Source organism: Lissotriton vulgaris, unplaced genomic scaffold (assembly GCF_964263255.1).
Source record: "Lissotriton vulgaris unplaced genomic scaffold, aLisVul1.2 SCAFFOLD_1241, whole genome shotgun sequence".
NCBI lineage: Eukaryota > Metazoa > Chordata > Amphibia > Caudata > Salamandridae > Lissotriton > Lissotriton vulgaris.
In genome coordinates this window covers 366856-384037 of record NW_028252118.1, presented here as the reverse complement: position 1 = coordinate 384037, position 17182 = coordinate 366856, and the positions used below count along the sequence as shown (strand labels likewise).

Sequence of the window (17182 nt, the reverse complement as noted above, 5' to 3'; positions counted from 1 at the left end):
AGGACCCATCAGCCGGGTGAGGACCACATTGAGGTTCCACTCCGGAGCTGGTGGAGTCCGCGGAGGAATGACTCGTTTGAGTCCCTCCAGAAAGGCCTTAATGGCAGGCACCCTGAAAAGGGAGAGGTGCTGCCTGTTCTGGAGATAAGCGGCCATTGCAGACAGATGTATGCGAATGGAAGCATAGGCCAGATTACATTTGTACAGATGGAAAAGGTAACAAATGATATTCTGAATAGACGCTTCTAGCGGGTTAATGTTGTGGTCTGCACAATAAATGACAAACCGCTTCCATTTTGCCGCATAGCATGCTCTGGTGGTGGGCTTCCTTGCCTCTCGAATGATGTCCATACAGTCAGAAGGCAAGTGCAGGTAGTTAAACTAAGACTTCAGGAGCCAGATCGCCAGGTTGAGCTGTTGCGGATCTGGATGCTGAATGTCGCCATGGCTCAGCGTCAGAAGGCTGGGTGGGAGACGTAGCCTCTGATGCGGTACCACGGACAGTTCCAGAAACGTGGTGTACCATGGTTGGCGAGCCCACATTGGAGCAACCAGGATGAGAGTCATTGAGTGCTGCCTGAGCTTGCGTGCCACCAGCGGTATCAGAGGTGCTGGGGGAAAAGCGTACGCAAATCTGCCTGACCAGTTCATCCATATCGCATTGCCCTGCGATTGTTGGTGTGGGAACCTGGCGGCGAAGCTTTGGCATTTTGCGTTCTCCCTTGTGGCGAACAGGTCTATCTCTGGATGACCCCACCTTTGGAAGTACGGTTGGAGTACTGATGGATGTATCTCCCACTTGTGCATTTGGTGGCTGTGCCTGCTGAGCAGGTCCGCCATCTGATTGTCTTTGCCTGGGAGGTGTTCCGCCATGAGGAAGATGTTCCTCTGAATGGCCCACTTCCACATGCTCTGAGCCAGGTGAGACAGCTGCGGAGAGCGTGTTCCTCCCTGCTTTTGAATGTAGTACATGGCTGTCATGTTGTCCGTCCGGATCAACACAACCTTATTGCACAGATGTACTTTGAAGGCTTTGAGTGCCATGAAGATTGCCATCAGTTTGAGAACATTGATGTGCATCTTCCGTTGCTGTTGCGTCCATAGTCCCTGCACCGTGTAGTGGAGGACATGAGCTCCCCATCCCTGGAGAGAGGCGTCCGTCGTCAGGATGATCTGTGGCACAGGCTCTTGGAACGGTCGGCCCCTGCAAAGGTTTCGTGGATTCCACCAATGCAGAGAGTTGTATGCCCGACCGCTCACCAACACTAGGTCTTTCAACTGCCCGTGAGCCTGAGTCCACTGACGTGCTAAGCACTCCTGAAGCGGACGCATATGTAGTCTGGCGTGCGGGACAATGGAGATGCAGGAAGCCATCATGCCTATCAACTGCATGAACACTCTTGCTGGAAGCGAGTGTTGAGGTCTGAATTTCTGTATCAGCGATTGAATGCTGCTGACCCTCACTGAATTTGGCTGTGCTGTGGCCGCCAGAGTGTTTATGGTTGCACACAGATACTGCCGTACATGGGCGGGCTGGAGGTGGGATTTCGGGTAATTCAGTGAGAATCCCAGATAGATCATGCAGGAGGTGAATGGTGTGGGACACGTGGGCGGCACACTGCTGGGCTGACTTCGCTTGGATGAGCCAGTCGTCCAGATAAGGGTAGACGTGGATGTTCCGTCTTCGGAGATGTGCCTGGCGACAGTGGCGGCGCTTTGTGAACACCCTGGGTGCTGTGGTGAAACCAAAAGGCAAAACCTTGAACTGGTAGTGCTGGTTTTGTATGGTGAAACGGAGGTATTTCCTGTGTGAAGGGTGCAGTGGAATGTGAAAGTACGCATCCTTTAGGTCTAAAGTTGCGAGAAAATCCCCCTGCCTGAGCAACGGGAGCACTTGCTGCAGGGTCAGCATATGGAAGTGCTCCGACAGGATGTAGTAGTTGAGTGGCCTGAGGTCCAGGATGGGCTTGAGGGACCCGTCCTTTTTTGGTATTAAGTAGTACAGGGAGTAGACCCCTGTGCCTCTTTCCTGCACTGGCACGAGCTCTATTGCTCCTTTTTGCAGCATGACGGTGACCTCCTGCTGCAATAAGTGCAAGTGCTCGTCCGACATAGGACGGTGTCTTGGGGGCATGTTGGGTGGAGTAGATGTTAACTCCAGACAATAACCATATTGGATAAGTTTTCTGACCCACCTGATCTGTGGTGATGGACTTCCAGACAGGCAGGAACTGCTGGAGTCTCCCCCCGACCGGTGTTGTGTGGTCGGGGGGCAGTGACAAGGCGTCACTGTTTGCTGGTGGCAGAGGATCTGGAGCTGTTGTTTTCACGTCCTCTGCCCTTGGCGCTGTTGCCACGATATCCACCTTGACTCTTGTTGGTGTAAGTAGTCTCAGTGTTGCCCTTGTAGTATTGCGTGGACTGGGAGAGCTGGCCCCTGGAGACGCCTCTAGTGCTGGAGCGACATAAGGACCCACCCCGAAACTGCTGGGACTGAAAGGCACCCATGGATTTTGCAGTGTCAGTGTCCTTTTTTTTTTTTCTAGGATGGTGTCAACCTCCGGGCCAAACAGGTGATCTGGGTTAACCGTTTGGTTCAGGATGGTGGTTTGGATTTCTGAGATTCTCAGCCAGGCATGTCGCCGAAGCATAACACTGGTGTTTATAGCTCTGGCAGCGGTGTCAGCTGCGTCCAGAGCACACTTAATGGAAGCGTTAGAGATTAGTTTCCCTTCCTGAATCAGCATCTCAGCCCCTTCCTTGTATTGATCAGGTAGGTGTTGCAACAGGGTCTCTAGTGTATCGTAGTGCGCCCTGTCATAGCGCGCCAGAAGCGCCTGTGTGTTAGAAATGCGCCAGATGTTGGCTGCCTGTGCTGCCACCCTCTTCCCCGAAGCCTCAAAGACCTTGGATTCTTTGTCTGGGGGAGGAGCATCACCCATAGTCTGAGAATTAGCCCTCTTCCGGGCATTCGAGATGACCAGGGAGTCCAGAGGCAACTGCCCGTTTAATGTAGGTAGGATCAGTAGGTGCCGACTTGTATTTCTTGTCAATCCTAGGATTTATGACCCTTGCCCTGGTAGGTTCTTTAAAGATCTCAGCCGCATGCTTTAAAACACCCTTCAGCATAGGCAGAGTTTTAACAGTTTTTTCTGATACTGAAAAGGTGTCAAAGAGGAAATCCACATCCACAGGGTCAGCATGTAGCTGGACGTTGTGATTGTTAGCAGCCCGTTTAATGAGGGCATTGAAAGCAGCAGAGTCTTCTGTAGGTGAAGTCTTAGCAGAAAAAAGTTGAGGGTCTTGTCCTGAGTGAGGATCCCCAGGGTCACCCCCAGCTGCTCAGGGTTCATTGGTATCCTCAGGGTCTGTATAGACGGGATAACTGTATTCATCCTCATCATCTCCCTCACCAGCGTCCACATCTGAGTAAGTGGGCGACACAACATGAGTCTCTGGGGAAAGGGGTTCCACCAAGACGGGAGAGCAAGCAGAGACCTTCTTTTTCTTGAGAGGGATCTTGTAAAACTCCAGTTGGGGTTCTGGGGTGATTTTCCGCTTCAGGAGGGAAAGCCTGCCCGTTTCGGCGTCAATGAAGTGTTCCTGTCGCTCATCCCCCGAAGGTAGTCGAGGTCGCGGGCCGTGAACCACCGATGACGCCTTCGGCGCCGAGGAGACCTTTTCGGGCACGCCGGCCACTGCCTTAGGAGCGAAAGCCTTCGGCGCCGTCTTAGGCGGCAACGTGAAGTGGTTCGGTGTAGACACTTTAAGTGGTTTCTCCACAGGTTTTGCAGGCGGAGGATCCTTTGGATCGACCGACGCGGTGCCCTCACGGATGCGCTGCAGGGAGTCCGTCACCTTCTTGGTGAACGCGGCGGATGGGCGCGCCGGTTCAATGGAATCCTTTGAGACCACTTTCAGATTCGACTCACGGGGCGCAGCGCCCTTGGCCTTGTCATGCGGACGCGGGGTCGTGAGGACCTTCGGGTCATCGAGTCGCTTCTTAGGGTCACCGAGAGTCTTCTTCGGCTCGCCGACAGCCTTCTTCGGGTCGACAAGGCTTTTTCCGGTGTCGATCGTCTTCGGCGCCGACGCGCCCTTCTCGACCACCTTCAGCTTAGCCTTCGGCGCGGCATACTTCGTCTCGACGCCCTTGACTTGAGTTTTCGGCTCGACAGCCACCTTCGGCGCCAAAGCCTCCGAAGCCTTGGAGCCGACCAAAGCGATGCGCACTTTTGGTTTCAATGCTGGCACCTGCGCAGTATCTGGTTTTGAGACCGTAGGTTTCAATTTCGGTTTTGTTTTGCCAGGGAGTGGCTCTGCAACAATGTCCGTGGCCAGGCCCGAAGGCGGGGCCGTAGAACCCATAGCGAGATCTTGGGTAAGGCCCGAAGGCGATCCCTCGACCTGGGCCTTCTAAAATCGGCACGGCCCCAGAGTCAGTTTGAGGAAGCTCCTCATCCGAGCTATCCTCCATGGCCCGAGGGCTCCGTCGTCGTCTCCTTCCTCTTCGATGACTTCTTCGCCCTCGAACACCTCAGCATCCGCGTAGTAGTCCTCTTCGACGTCCGACGCGGGTTTGATTCAGAAACGTCCTGGATAGATTCGTCCTCGACATCCCCTGCATCGAAGATGTCCACAGGCGCCGGAGCAGATTGCTGGGCCTCCAGGCGCGCAGCTCGTCGAAGCTTAAGCGTCTTCTTAGACCTGAATCGGAAACAAGCCATACACTTGTCCTCATCGTGGTCTGGCGACAGACACTTGTTGCACACCGGGTGGACGTCGATGTGGGGGTACTTCGAGTAACAGACCGGACATCTCTTGAATGGACTTCGGTCCATAATGGACAATCGATAGGTCAGGAGCGTCGACTGGGCCGTCGGAGCCGAGCTAGTAGAAGCAATGCCGAACGCAAGACAATACCGACGTATAGACTAAAGACCTTTTGGTCTCAAGAAAGTTTTTTATCGATTCCGACAAGAGGGAATTGAAGACATCCGAACCCAATGGCGGAAAAAAACAATCTAAGGATGGAGTCGATGCCCATGCGCACTGTAGTCCAGGGGAGGAGCCACCTATCTTGTGATACTTCGAAGACTCTTCCAGGACAACAATGTGCAATCATCCAGACCCAAAACTAGGCGGCGATCTATGCACAGATATGATTTCAGCAGCCCACATGCCTCGAACCTACCATTTGCGTGAGTTTTTTTGGCATTGTAAATGACAAAGCCTTTTATGTATGTGTTTTACAAAAACTTGCAAGCTGTGCATTGTCATTGTTTACTAGAACCAAGCCTGATAGTATCTGCGCCTCTTTTACTGCCAGCCTTGCCTCTTGTAAGCAATGGCTACATGGGAATATGTAATATCCACTCCGAGTCCTTACTCCAAAATGAGTGGGTATTAACATATTTAATGCATTGGATTAATTTGATTTAAAAAAACACATTCATAAAAGCCAGGACCATTAACAATACAAACACCGCACTAGTACAAATGCAAAGAAAAAGATTTTGAAATTACAACTAAGTGAGCTATTGCCATTTTGCATTACACCATTTGATTCATGCTTCACAAAGGGGGGGAAAAAAAACATGACATTTACAATGCCAATAGCTCAAAATAATGGGATTGTGAAACCTATGGCACTGTAAATGGTTGTTTAAATTGTCACGATTCCAGCTCATAACATACAGGAATCACTCAAAAGGTTACAAAATCTGTTGCACATTCCACATCTGGAATCTTGCAGAGATAAAAAAAAACACCAAGCACACTTACCAGATGGATGAACCCCAGGCTGAAAATAATCAATGGGTGAACGACCCTGCATCATCCTCGGATCAATGTATGGGGGAATCATCATCCAACGCGGGTCGAAGTTCATATGAGGCATAGGTGGTGCAGGTGGCCGTCCAATTGAGCCGGGGTAGATTGTTTTTTGCTGCTGAGGAGGCAGCTGTTGCTGCTGGGAAAGAGATTGCGGCTGAGGCTGCTGCACATGACCAGTGGACGTCAAGGTTAGAACTTGTTGCTGTTGCTGCGGAGAAGAAGGTAGGCTGTTCATGGCAGGTTGGCCGAGTTGCTGTTGCCACTGTTGCTGCTGTTGCTTAAGTAACTGTTCCTGCATTCCCACAAATTAAAAACAAATTACATATAAACGTGTGTAGACTATGGGCTCAGATTAACATGGTAATAAAATAAAACACAATTTTTAGGAACATTCTTAAATGAGATGTACGATAGGTGGTAGATCTGTATATACAGGCCACACTACTGGTTCTCTGTCTAATGTTCCAAGTATCACATATGTATTTTCGCTATCTTGATTTGGAGTATCACATATGATACAATCCAGGCCAACCACATCAGTGCATATCATTAAGTTGGCTCAAAAATCCGGCCCCCATCTCATAGTATAGTTAATTTGGTCTCATTTAAATGTGTATATTGAATTTCAATTACAAAAAAAAGTTTTAAGTAGGAATTTGTTTGGTAGCCACACCTAATCCACTTCCATTCCAAGTCTGAATGCTGTAGTTACATGGTTGTCCACTACTAATTTTCATTATTTGTGTTCTTTAGATACATGTGACCTGGGATAGTATAAAACGTGTTAAAAAATTACATTCCTCCAACATAACATTTGCAGGAACCACTGAACAATTCCCAACTCTCCTTTCCTGGAGTGATCAAACAATGCATTCTCCAAATGAACATCAGTAATGAATGGTTAACTTGGTCTCGTTCAAACCCTACTAACCATATTATGTGTGTTGGAAAGTGGATTAGTAGTGGCAGATATGCATTTACCACTGGCAATACCACTAGCACAATATAGGGTTTAGAACAGGTCTTAGAAAATTATTCACATGCTTAACCCTTAGAAGCTTTGCTGAGAGCAGACATACCACTTCAAACACGTGTGTACAGCAATTAAAAACACAGATTCAGTAAATAATTAAAACAGGAAATAAAGATCCAATACCAATTAATAAAAATTGGAAATATTTATATCTTTAAAATGACAAGAAAACGTAAAAAATCAATTTTAGGGAACCAGAGATGTGAATTTTTAAAGATTAGACACTTTCAAGTGCTTAGAAACCAATAGTGCCACTTTTGGACATGTGGTTGCTTCTGACCGGGACAAACTTACATTTAGCAATATTATGGAGGATTTCTCACCCTCGTCTTCTCATGGTCAATCAAGTCTGTTAGGTGGAGTCACCAAGAGAAATCCAGCCCTACCCATGCCTTTGTGGCCAAAGAGAAAACGTGTGAGGAATCACTTGCAATCACTCACGGTTTCACTGGCTAAAATAGTGCACATTTTCAGTCAGGTTGGCCCAGCTGTTACATTTATGAAAGCTCCACGTTGCCTCTGTACCTGGTTTGTGTAATCTGTCAAAGTGCTTACTTCGTTGCCCCTCTAAGATTCTAGGGAGATCTATTTTGAAACCTGCACATTGTTGTCTGGGTCTCTAAAATTAAGCAGTATAGCCAATGTGGGTCTTGGGAAAGCTTCCAGCACATGCGGTCTGCCCAGAAAGCTATAGGCAAATTCAATGGATGTAGAAGGCTGGCTCTGTATATACAATACCAAAGTGAAGTATAGTGTGCACAGAGTCCAGTGGAACCCCAAAGGTAGGCAGAGGTTAAGTTAGATAGCACCTCGCGCTTTATGTGTGGTAATGTGGTCGAGCAGTAAGGCTTCATCAGAGGACAGTGTTAAGCATTTGTTGTACACACTCAGCCAGCAAATGAATTAAAAGACTGAACTTCAGACCAATTGTTTTTTTATAAAAGGAATATGCTACTTACCAGTATGCATCTGTTCTTGGCATGTAGGGCTGAATTGCTGAATTCAAATCTGTGCATAGACTGTATAGCAGTATCTCCTCTAGCGGTGGTTACCTGTGCCAGCTGCAGCAGTTTGAAAAAGTTTTTAGGACAGCTTGGCCTACAGCAGCTTGCTGCTTTGCTTGCACGTCTACACAGTAGTGTTTTGTGAAAGTGTGTATGGTAGTCCATGTGGCTGCCCTACATATGTCTTCAAGAGGAAAATTCCCTAGGAAAGCCATGGATGCCCCCATTTTTCTTGTAAGGTGCTCTTGGGGGGATGGTTAAAGTGTGTTTGGCTTTTTGATAGCATATTTGAATGCTATTAACTATCCATCTGTCTATTCCTGGCTTTGATATTGGATTCCATTTATGTTGTGGTGAAAAAGCAACAAATAGTTGCTTTGTCTTTCTAAATGATTTCGTTCTGTCCACATAGTAAAGCAGAGCTCTCTTGACATCCAGCGTGTGTAGGGCTCTTTCAGATACTGACTGTAGAATGTGAAAGAACACTGGCAGTTCTATTGATTAATATGGAAATTTGATACGACTTTTGGCATAAACCTAGGTTTTGTTCTAAGAACTACCCTGTTAGCATGTACTTGCATGAAAGGTTCTTGAATTGTTAGTGCTTGTAATTCGCTAACTCGCCTGAGTGAGGTAATGGCAATCAAGAAAGCCACCTTCCATGTTAGGAATTGCAGTTCGCATGAGTGTAGAGGTTCGAAAGGAGGTCCCATAAGTCTGGTAAGTACTATATTTAAATTCCAGACTGGGGAAGGAGGGTGTCTTGGAAGGAGGGTGTCTTGGAGGGATCACCCTTTTAAGGCCCTCCATAAAAGCATTGATTGCTGGTACTCTATACAGTGAAAGGTGATTCCTGTATTGAAGGTATGCTGCTATAGCAGCTAGGTGAATCCTTATTGAAGAGTATGCTAGATTGCATCTTTGAAGATGCAGCAGGTAACATATAATGTTTTGTATGGAAGCATCTAATGGGTTGATTTGGTTATTGTTGCAGTAAATAACAAATCTTTTCCATTTAGTTGCATAGCATGCTCTAGTAGTTGGCCGTCTTGCCTCCTTGATAATGTTCCTGCAATCAGGAGGCAAGTTAAGGTATCCAAACTTTAAGACTTCATCCTGGACTCCTCCCTCTCCATGACCAGGCAAGTCAACAACGTCTCCTCGGCATGCTTCAACATCCTACGCATGCTACGGAAGATCTTCTGGTGGATCCCCACCGAGACCAGGAAGACCGTCACCCAGGCCCTCGTCACCAGCCGACTGGACTACGGCAACGCCCTCTACGCCGGTACCACCGCCAAGCTCCAGAAGAGACTCCAGCGGATCCAGAACGCCTCAGCCAGACTCATCCTCGACATCCCACGAACCAGCCACATCTCCGGACATCTGAGAGACCTTCACTGGCTCCCCGTCAACAAAAGAATCACCTTCCGCCTCCTCACCCACGCACACAAAGCCCTACACGACCAAGGCCCGAGCTACCTCAACAGCCGAGTCAACTTCTACGCTCCCAAACGCCACCTCCGATCAGCCAACCACGCCCTCGCCGCCGTCCCCCGCATCCGAAGAGCGACTACAGGAGGAAGGTCCTTCTCCTACCTGGCCGCCAAGACCTGGAACTCCCTCCCGACCGACCTGCGCCTGACCCAAGACCACCTCTCCTTCAGGAAGAAGCTGAAGACCTGGCTGTTCGAGCAGTAGCGGCTCCCCCCCCCCCAGCGCCTTGAGACCCTACGGGTATGTAGCGCGCTTTATAAGTGTCACTGATTGATTGATTGAAGACTTCAGGAGCCAGATCACTAGGTTCATCCGATTGGGATCTGGGTGACTGATTTCTCCATGGTTCTGAGTTAGGAGATGGGGTGAGAGGCACAGCCTTTGATGAGGAACTACTGAACGCTCCAGGAACGTTGCGTAGCATGGTTGTCTCACCCATGTGGGAGCAACTAGGATTAGCGTGAGTGACTGTTGCCGCAGTTTGCGTGTCACCAGCAGAATCAGTGGTGCTGGGGGAAAAGCGTACTCAAATCTGCCTGACCAGTTCATCCATATCGCATTGCCCTGTGACAGAGGATGTGGGAACCTGGCGGCAAAATACTGGCATTTCCAGTTTTCTTTTGTGGCAAACAGGTCTATTTCTGGGTGACCCCACTCGTTGAAGAATGGCTGGAGAACTTGGGGGTGAATCTCCCATTCATGTAGTTGTTGACTGTGCCTGCTGAGCAGGTCTGCTATCGGATTGTCTTTCCCTGGAAGGTGTTCTGCTAGGAGAAAGATGTCTTTTGGAATTGCCCACTTCCATATGCTTTGTGCCAAGTGGGACAGCTGTGGAGAGTGTGTTCCTCCCTGTTTCTGGATATAGTACATTGCGGTCATGTTGTCCGTCCGGATCAACAGAGTCTTGCTGTACAAGTATTTCTGGAATGCTTTCAGGGCTAGGAATATAGCTCACAACTCTAGTTGGTTGATATGCAGTTTATTTTGTTTGGTTGTCCAGAGCCCTTGTACTGTGTAGTGAAGGAGGTGGGCTCAACAACCCGTCAGTGATGCATCCGCTGTTAGTACTAGTTGTGGAACCGGCTCTTAGAACAGTCTCCCCTTGGAAAGGTTTTGTGGGTTCCACCACTGGAGAGAGCTGTGAGCGCTACTGTCTACCAACACTAGGTCTTTCAGTTGTCCTTGAGCCTGGTTCCATTGCCATGCTAGCCATTCCTGCAATGGGCGCATTTGAAGTCTGGCATGGGGGACAATGAATATGCAAGAGGCCATCATGCCTATGAGCTGCATGAAGACTCAAGCTGGCAGAGAGTGTTGTGACAGAAATTTGCGAATGAGCATCTGCATGCTGCCTATCCTCGCTGAATTTGGGTATGCCTTTGCCACTGAGGTGTCTATAGTGGCTCCCAGATATTGTTGTATGTGGGACGGTTGCTGATGCGATTTTGGGTAGTTTATCGAGAAGCCTAGGCTGTGTAGCAGCTGGAGTGTTTGGGACGTGTTTTCTGCACATTGTTGGTACGATTTTGCTTGTATTAGCCAATCGTTGAGATACAGAAACACATGACTGTGTTGTCTCCTGAGATGTGCCGCTACTGTCGCTAAGCATTTTGTAAACACTCTTGGAGCTGTGGTTACCCCGAAGGGCAAGACCTTGAATTGGTAGTGTTGACCTTCTATTGTGAACCTGAGATATTTTCTGTGAGCTGGATGGATGGGTATGTGAAAATACGCGTCCTTGAGGTCCAATGTTGCTAGGAAGTCTCCTTGCTGTAGTAATGGGAGCACTTGCTGTAGTGTGATCATATGGAAGTGCTCCAACAGTATGTATTGATTTAGGGGTCTGAGGTCCAATATTGGTCTGAGGGAACCGTCCTTCTTGGGAATAAGGAAGTATAGGGAATATACTCCTGTCCCTGGATATTGAAAAGGGACTGGCTCTATGGCCCCCTTTTCCAGCATGCATTTCACCTCTTGTAGCAGGGTAATGTGTTCTTTGGACATAGGTGTGAGAAGTTGGCCTGATATGTAGTGTTCACTATTCTAGTGATCACTGTGTATCATTCCAAACGTCCCTTATTGATGTGTGGTTGTAAGTCAACCTTTAGACCAGCTATCCTAGTAGCATGGACACAAGCAGTCTTTAGGCTAAACTCTAGAGGGCGTGTTAAGCCAGCTGTTATACCATCACATATACCCCTTGAACACCAAGTGAAAGGACACCACACAAGTTGTTATGAAAATAAAGTATATTTATTTAGAACACAACAGCCCTGGACTCTTTATGAGGACAGGGCGCTAAGCACAATACAAAGCTCTAAAAGAAATAATGAAAGTCGCACAATTTACACAAATGCCCGAGGGGCACGAAAAACCATATACTCTAAAAGTGGAATGCGAAATTACTAGCAGGTAAGTACTACTCTAATAGACTTTAGGATTGCTAGGACTGGACTACTGAACCTTCAGATTACGAGCAGGAGGCCTAGGGAGATCAGGTGCAGAGTGTGCACTCTCACGCCAGACAAAGTCCATGGTTGATAGATTTCGTAAAGTTAGTGTTATCGGACGGATCCGACTAGGTAGAGCTGAAACGAAAGAGGATCTGGACACTTAGATAGTTAAGCTATGCTGGAGCACTGAAATGCTCAAGTTACCTAGCCCAGAGGCTGCGGATGCATAGGTCTGAAAAGACGTCGGGAATCCTCGTTGCAGTCTATGGAGCCTGAAAGAAGAAGTTGCTGGCAGGCGACCAGTGATGAAGTTCGAAGTGATCCAAGCCTGGATCGAAGATGGAAGACACCTGTAAGCAGAGGGGACCAAGTTCTGAATCACTAGCCAGTGATTAGATGGGCACCAGGATGGCACCAGACGAAGTCACCTCGACCAGTTGAGCGGGCGACGCTGGGCTCTGCAGTCTCACGGACCAGGAGACGTTGTCAGCGACCAGGATGGAGGTGCGAGCTGTCCCACGATGGTATCTGCTGTCGACGTTGCTGGACCCAGGATTGGGGCAACAAGTCTTGGCAAATGCAAGCCCATGTGGTGGACTCAAAATGGCGTCTGGAGTGGACCAGGAGGGTCCGGGGTGCTCCTCTGTTATAGGGGAGCAAGGGCCAGTCTGGAGCAACCAGACCAGCGGTGTTGTCGTTGTGGTGCGTCGTTGAGAGGGCCACAAGCCAGCGGGCAAGTAGCCGGACAACGCGGTGAGCAGCAAAGAGCAGAAGGGCCCCACACAGATCTCGTGGATGCTGGGAGGCTGGACTTCGGTGCTGGAGCTGCTCAGGGTTAGGGCTTCTCACACCCCAAAGCACTCACTCGAGGATCCCTCGGCGGTCGTGCTGGATAAGTGTTGTGCAGTTCTGAAGATGGCCGGTCCCTCGAGGTCTCGTCACACCCACGGATCTCAGCTGAGCTGACGATGTAGGTAGAGGTCAGAGGTGCCAGGGAAGCCGGGTCTCGTCGTGCTGGTCGGTCGGATTCCTGAGGAAGGACATGCAGCAAACCACAGTGTTCTTAGTTGGTGCCCGCAGATGCAGGGTGACTACTCCTTAGTCACAAGGGAGAAATCTTAGGAAGAAGTCTTGAGTTCCTTTCGTAGAAAGTAGTTTCAGGATTCAAAGATGATCTAATCTGGAAGGGTCCCTGCTCCCACCTTTATACTAAAGAAAAGGGCTGGTACGGGACTAGGTCCTGCCCATGGGTGGGACCAGGAAGGGGGGTGGTTACACCCCTCTCCCATGCCGGACTTTCCCCAGCTCAGGGGCTGGTGTGCCCCTGGAACTGGTTCAAACTGGCAGATGCGCAGTGATCACCGGGGTGCCACTTGCAGTCACCTTCCTATTCAGCCCTGCCTACCTAGGATACACAAAACACTGTCTGGGTCGGTGCTAGCACCGCCCCTGACAGGAACCCTTTGTCCAAGCTCCCCTCGCTGGAAGGACTCCCAGCTGCAGGGGGTCAGACTTGTGTCTGTGGTGGCAGCATCCATTTTGTGATGCTGAGGCTTGAGTTAACTTTAACCTGGGTTCACAGTTACATACATGTCGTGTCCCTCTAGAAGGGTGGAATGCTAACCCCGTCGCCAGAATTGGCGAGGGGTTAGTATTCCAATTCGTATGACACCTTACTCGACATGTTTTGATAAAGCGATACCAAAGATAGCATATAACCGCGAGGATTATAATGCACTTAAGAGTATATGGTATGCGTTATCATGGAACAGCTATTAGGACTTGGTTCCGCAAGCTGCAAACGGGCTCAGCTCATGCCAGAGCACCATCTCACACGATTCCAAGCACTCTGCCTTCAGGATTGTTAAGGCCTGCCATAGGAGTGACTGATAGGAATCTGTGTGTCCATTTTAGGGTTAGATATAGGTATACTATATCTAAAGCAAAGGGTGATTACACCACCTTGCCCCAGCTGTCGTGCAGCCAGTTGTGTCAGATTTAGATGGCCAGCCAGGGGTGGCATAATACATGCTGCAGCCCCTGGTAGGCCCTGGGTACACCTATGCCCTGAGTTACAGGGTCTGATAAGGTTGCCCAGTGCCAATTGGATATGTACCTACGGTACATGGAATCCATTTTACAGAGAGAGCAGTAGGCCTGGGGCCCTGAATAGCAGGGTCCCAGGTCAACTAAGTCGGAAAACCAGCAAAACACCAGGCAAAAAGTTGGGGGCAACCATAGTCAGGTATCCACCTTCCTACACGACAGGCTTTTTGGTTGACTGTCCTTTCCCGAGTCGATGGTCTTTTTAGGATCGACTGGTGTTTTCGGAGCACTGGTCTTCGGGTCGATAGCCTTCTCCGGGCGGATTATAGGCTTCGATACAGCACCATTCCTGTCGGCGACCTGCTTTGGTTCGGCGACTTTTGGCACAGCCGGCTTTTTCGGGTCGACGTCCTTTTTTGTGTCAGCACCCTTCGGCTTGGCGTCCTTTTTGGGCTCGACGGCCTATTTCGGGTCGGCACCCTTCAGCTAGACGGCCTTTTTCGGGGCGACTGTTTTATTGGGATCGACGCCTTTAGGCTGCACGCCCTTCTTCGGCTCGACTGTTTTTTGGATCGACGCCTTTAGGCTGTACGTTTTTCTTCGGGTCGACGGCCTTTTTAGGCTCTGGAACCTTCTTTGGAATTGCGGTACTTGGCCCTGGGGTCTCTGAAGGTCTCGGTTTCGGAGCCGAGCCGGATGGCGGGGCTGGCGAATGTTTCTTTGGATCTTGGCTAAGGACTTTTGGCGATGCCTCGACCAGAGCCTTCGGTAACAAATAGTTTCTTACCTGTCGGTGTAGTTTTGCAGCTTGAAGATCTTTCTGGATTCACTATGCTGTGCATATTCCGCGGTCTTGTGGTTGGGTCCGGATTCGTAGTCTTTTCTTTGTTTTTTTTTTTGGTTTTTTTTTTGTAGCCCTTGTGGGCGTCGGCGTCACACCTCCTCGGGTGCATTTCTGGTGACGTCGGCATGCTTCCTGCGGAAGCTCCCACTCTTGGGCGCCATCTTCGGATTCTTTTTTCCGTGTTCCTTTCGTTTCTGAAGCAATGGCAATGTTCTATTTAGGTGAGATTTTTTTCCCGCTTGTCCTTATATTCTCTTACTTCTCTCCCCTTATATATATATATATATATATATTTTTTTTTGACCACCTCTTCTTTCTCCAGCCTCATCTTTCTGGCGGAGGTGGGTGGGTTCGCTAGTGAATCCAGAAAGATCTTCAAGCTGCAAAACTACACCGACAGGTAAGAAACTATTCGTTTTGCAGCGCGAATCTTTCTGGATTCACTATGCTGTGCATAGATTTTGTAGCGGTTTCTCATTTCTGTGGCGGCTGGGTGGAAGATGAGCTCTGGTTTCTGAATATATGCTGGAGCACCCTTTGTCCGACTTGTGCTTCTTTGTTCATCTGAACATCCACGCAGTAGTGCTTCGTGAATGTGTGCACCGAAGCCCATGTTGCCGCCAGGCATATGTCTTGTATGGGTGTATTGGCCAGGAAGGCTATTGTAGCCCCCTTTTTCCTAGTGGAGTGGGCACGTGCCCCCTCTGCCAGTTCTTGTCCTGCCCTTTTGTGGCAGAGTTGGATTGTTTGCGCGATCCAGCGTGCAATAGTGGTCTTAGTTACTGCCTTGCCCATGTAACTGTTGGCGAACGACACAAATAACTGTTTTGTCTTCCTGTGTCCTTTTGTCCTTTCAATGTAATGCATGACCGCCCTTCTGGCGTCTAGGGTGTGCAGAGCTCGCTCTGCGCTAGTGGTTGGTTTTTGGAAAAAACTCGGTATCTGTATGGACTGGTTCATGTGGAATTTGGACACCACCTTCGGCATGAAGTGTGGGTCGGTCCTCATCACAACCCTATCATTGTGTATCTGTAAGTAGGGTTCCTGTAGCGTTAGCGCTTGCAGCTCGCTCACTCTGCGTAAGGACGTTATTGCAACCAGGAAAGCAGTTTTCATAGTTAGCATCTGTAAGGAGGCCTTGTGAAGTGGCTCAAAGGGCTCCTTCATGAGTTCCGTCAGGACTACGTTTAAGTTCCATGCCGGTGGTGGCACCCGCTTGGGTGGTGCGATCCTCTTCGCTCCTTCCAGGAACCTCTTGACAACTTGTGATGTGAAGAAGCTTCTGCCCATCTCCCCCCTTGTGTAGGCCACTATAGCTGCCAAGTGAACTCTCAAGGAGGACGAGCTGAGGTTTTTCTCCAGTAAGTGCGTCAGGTACTTTAGCACTGTGGAGTCCTTCATTTTATTGTGAAGTCTTTCCCGCCTGCACCACATCGTGAATCTTTTCCACTTAGCGACATAGCACTTCCGTGTGCTGGGCCTTCGTGCCTCCCGAAGGACCCTGAGGGTGCTCTCTGGCAGTCTCAAATGTGCAAACTCTATGTCCTCAGGAGCCATGCTACTAGGCTCATGCTCTCTGGTTCTGGGTGCAGCACCTCTCCGTTCTGCATGGAGAGCAGGTCTTTTCTTCTGCCGAATCTGTGGGGTGCACACTGTGTCATCTCCATGATCTGCGAGTACCATGTCTGCCTAGCCCACTGTGGCGCGACCAGTATCAGGGTCATGTTGTTCGCTCTGCACTTGCTCAGTACTCTGTGTATCAGTGGTATCAGGGGGAAAAGCGTAAGCAAATGTCCCGGACCAGTCTATCCATAGGGCATTCCCAAGGGACCCTTCTTCGTGTTGTCTGGATGCGAAGTTTCGGCATTTCGCAATCTGGCGTGTTGCAAACAGGTCCACTGATGGCGTTCCCCACCTGTTGAACAGCCACCTTGTCTCCTGAGCATTGAGCTCCCACTCGTGGGATGCCGATGTCTGTCTGCTCAGCCAGTCTGCCTGAATGTTCTCCTTCCCTGGTAGGTGTATGGCTAGCAGGTCTATCTGGAGAGGGATGGCCCATCTCCATATCTCCTGTGCCAGCGTTGAAAGCGTTGTTGACTGTGTTCCACCCTGTTTGTTGATGTAGAACATCGCCGTGGTGTTGTCTGTCTGCAGTAACACCCTTTGCCTGTACAGTCTTGTTTGGAAGGCTTTCAGTGCAAGGAAGATTGTCTTCAATTCGAGGTAATTGATGTGCTTTGTCGCGTCTGCTGGCGTCCAAAGACCCCTCACTTTGAGCTCCTCCATGTGAGCGCCCCATCCCTTCATGGATGCGTCTGTGGTGATGGTCACTGTCGGAGTTGGGTGTGTTAGAGGCTGTCCCCTTGTTAAGTTCTCCATGGTCCACCATGCCATCTCCTTCTGCACTGCGTGCATCACCACCACAAGATCCTCCCAACTGCCCGAAGCCTGTGACCATTGTTCCTGGAGC

General features: G+C 49.5%; 1 protein-coding gene across 1 annotated transcript in view; it reads right to left on the bottom strand.

The window, feature by feature from the left end:
- The window catches only part of LOC147662657 (protein PRRC2A-like), a gene marked incomplete at its 3' end in the record, with an annotated part of 660467 nt that overhangs the window by 280727 nt on the left and 362558 nt on the right, over window positions 1-17182 (bottom strand). The window contains exon 6 of the mRNA XM_086951012.1: window positions 5785-6127. Coding sequence (XP_086807138.1) covers window positions 5785-6127 — 343 coding nt within the window. The remainder of the gene's footprint in view (window positions 1-5784; window positions 6128-17182) is intronic.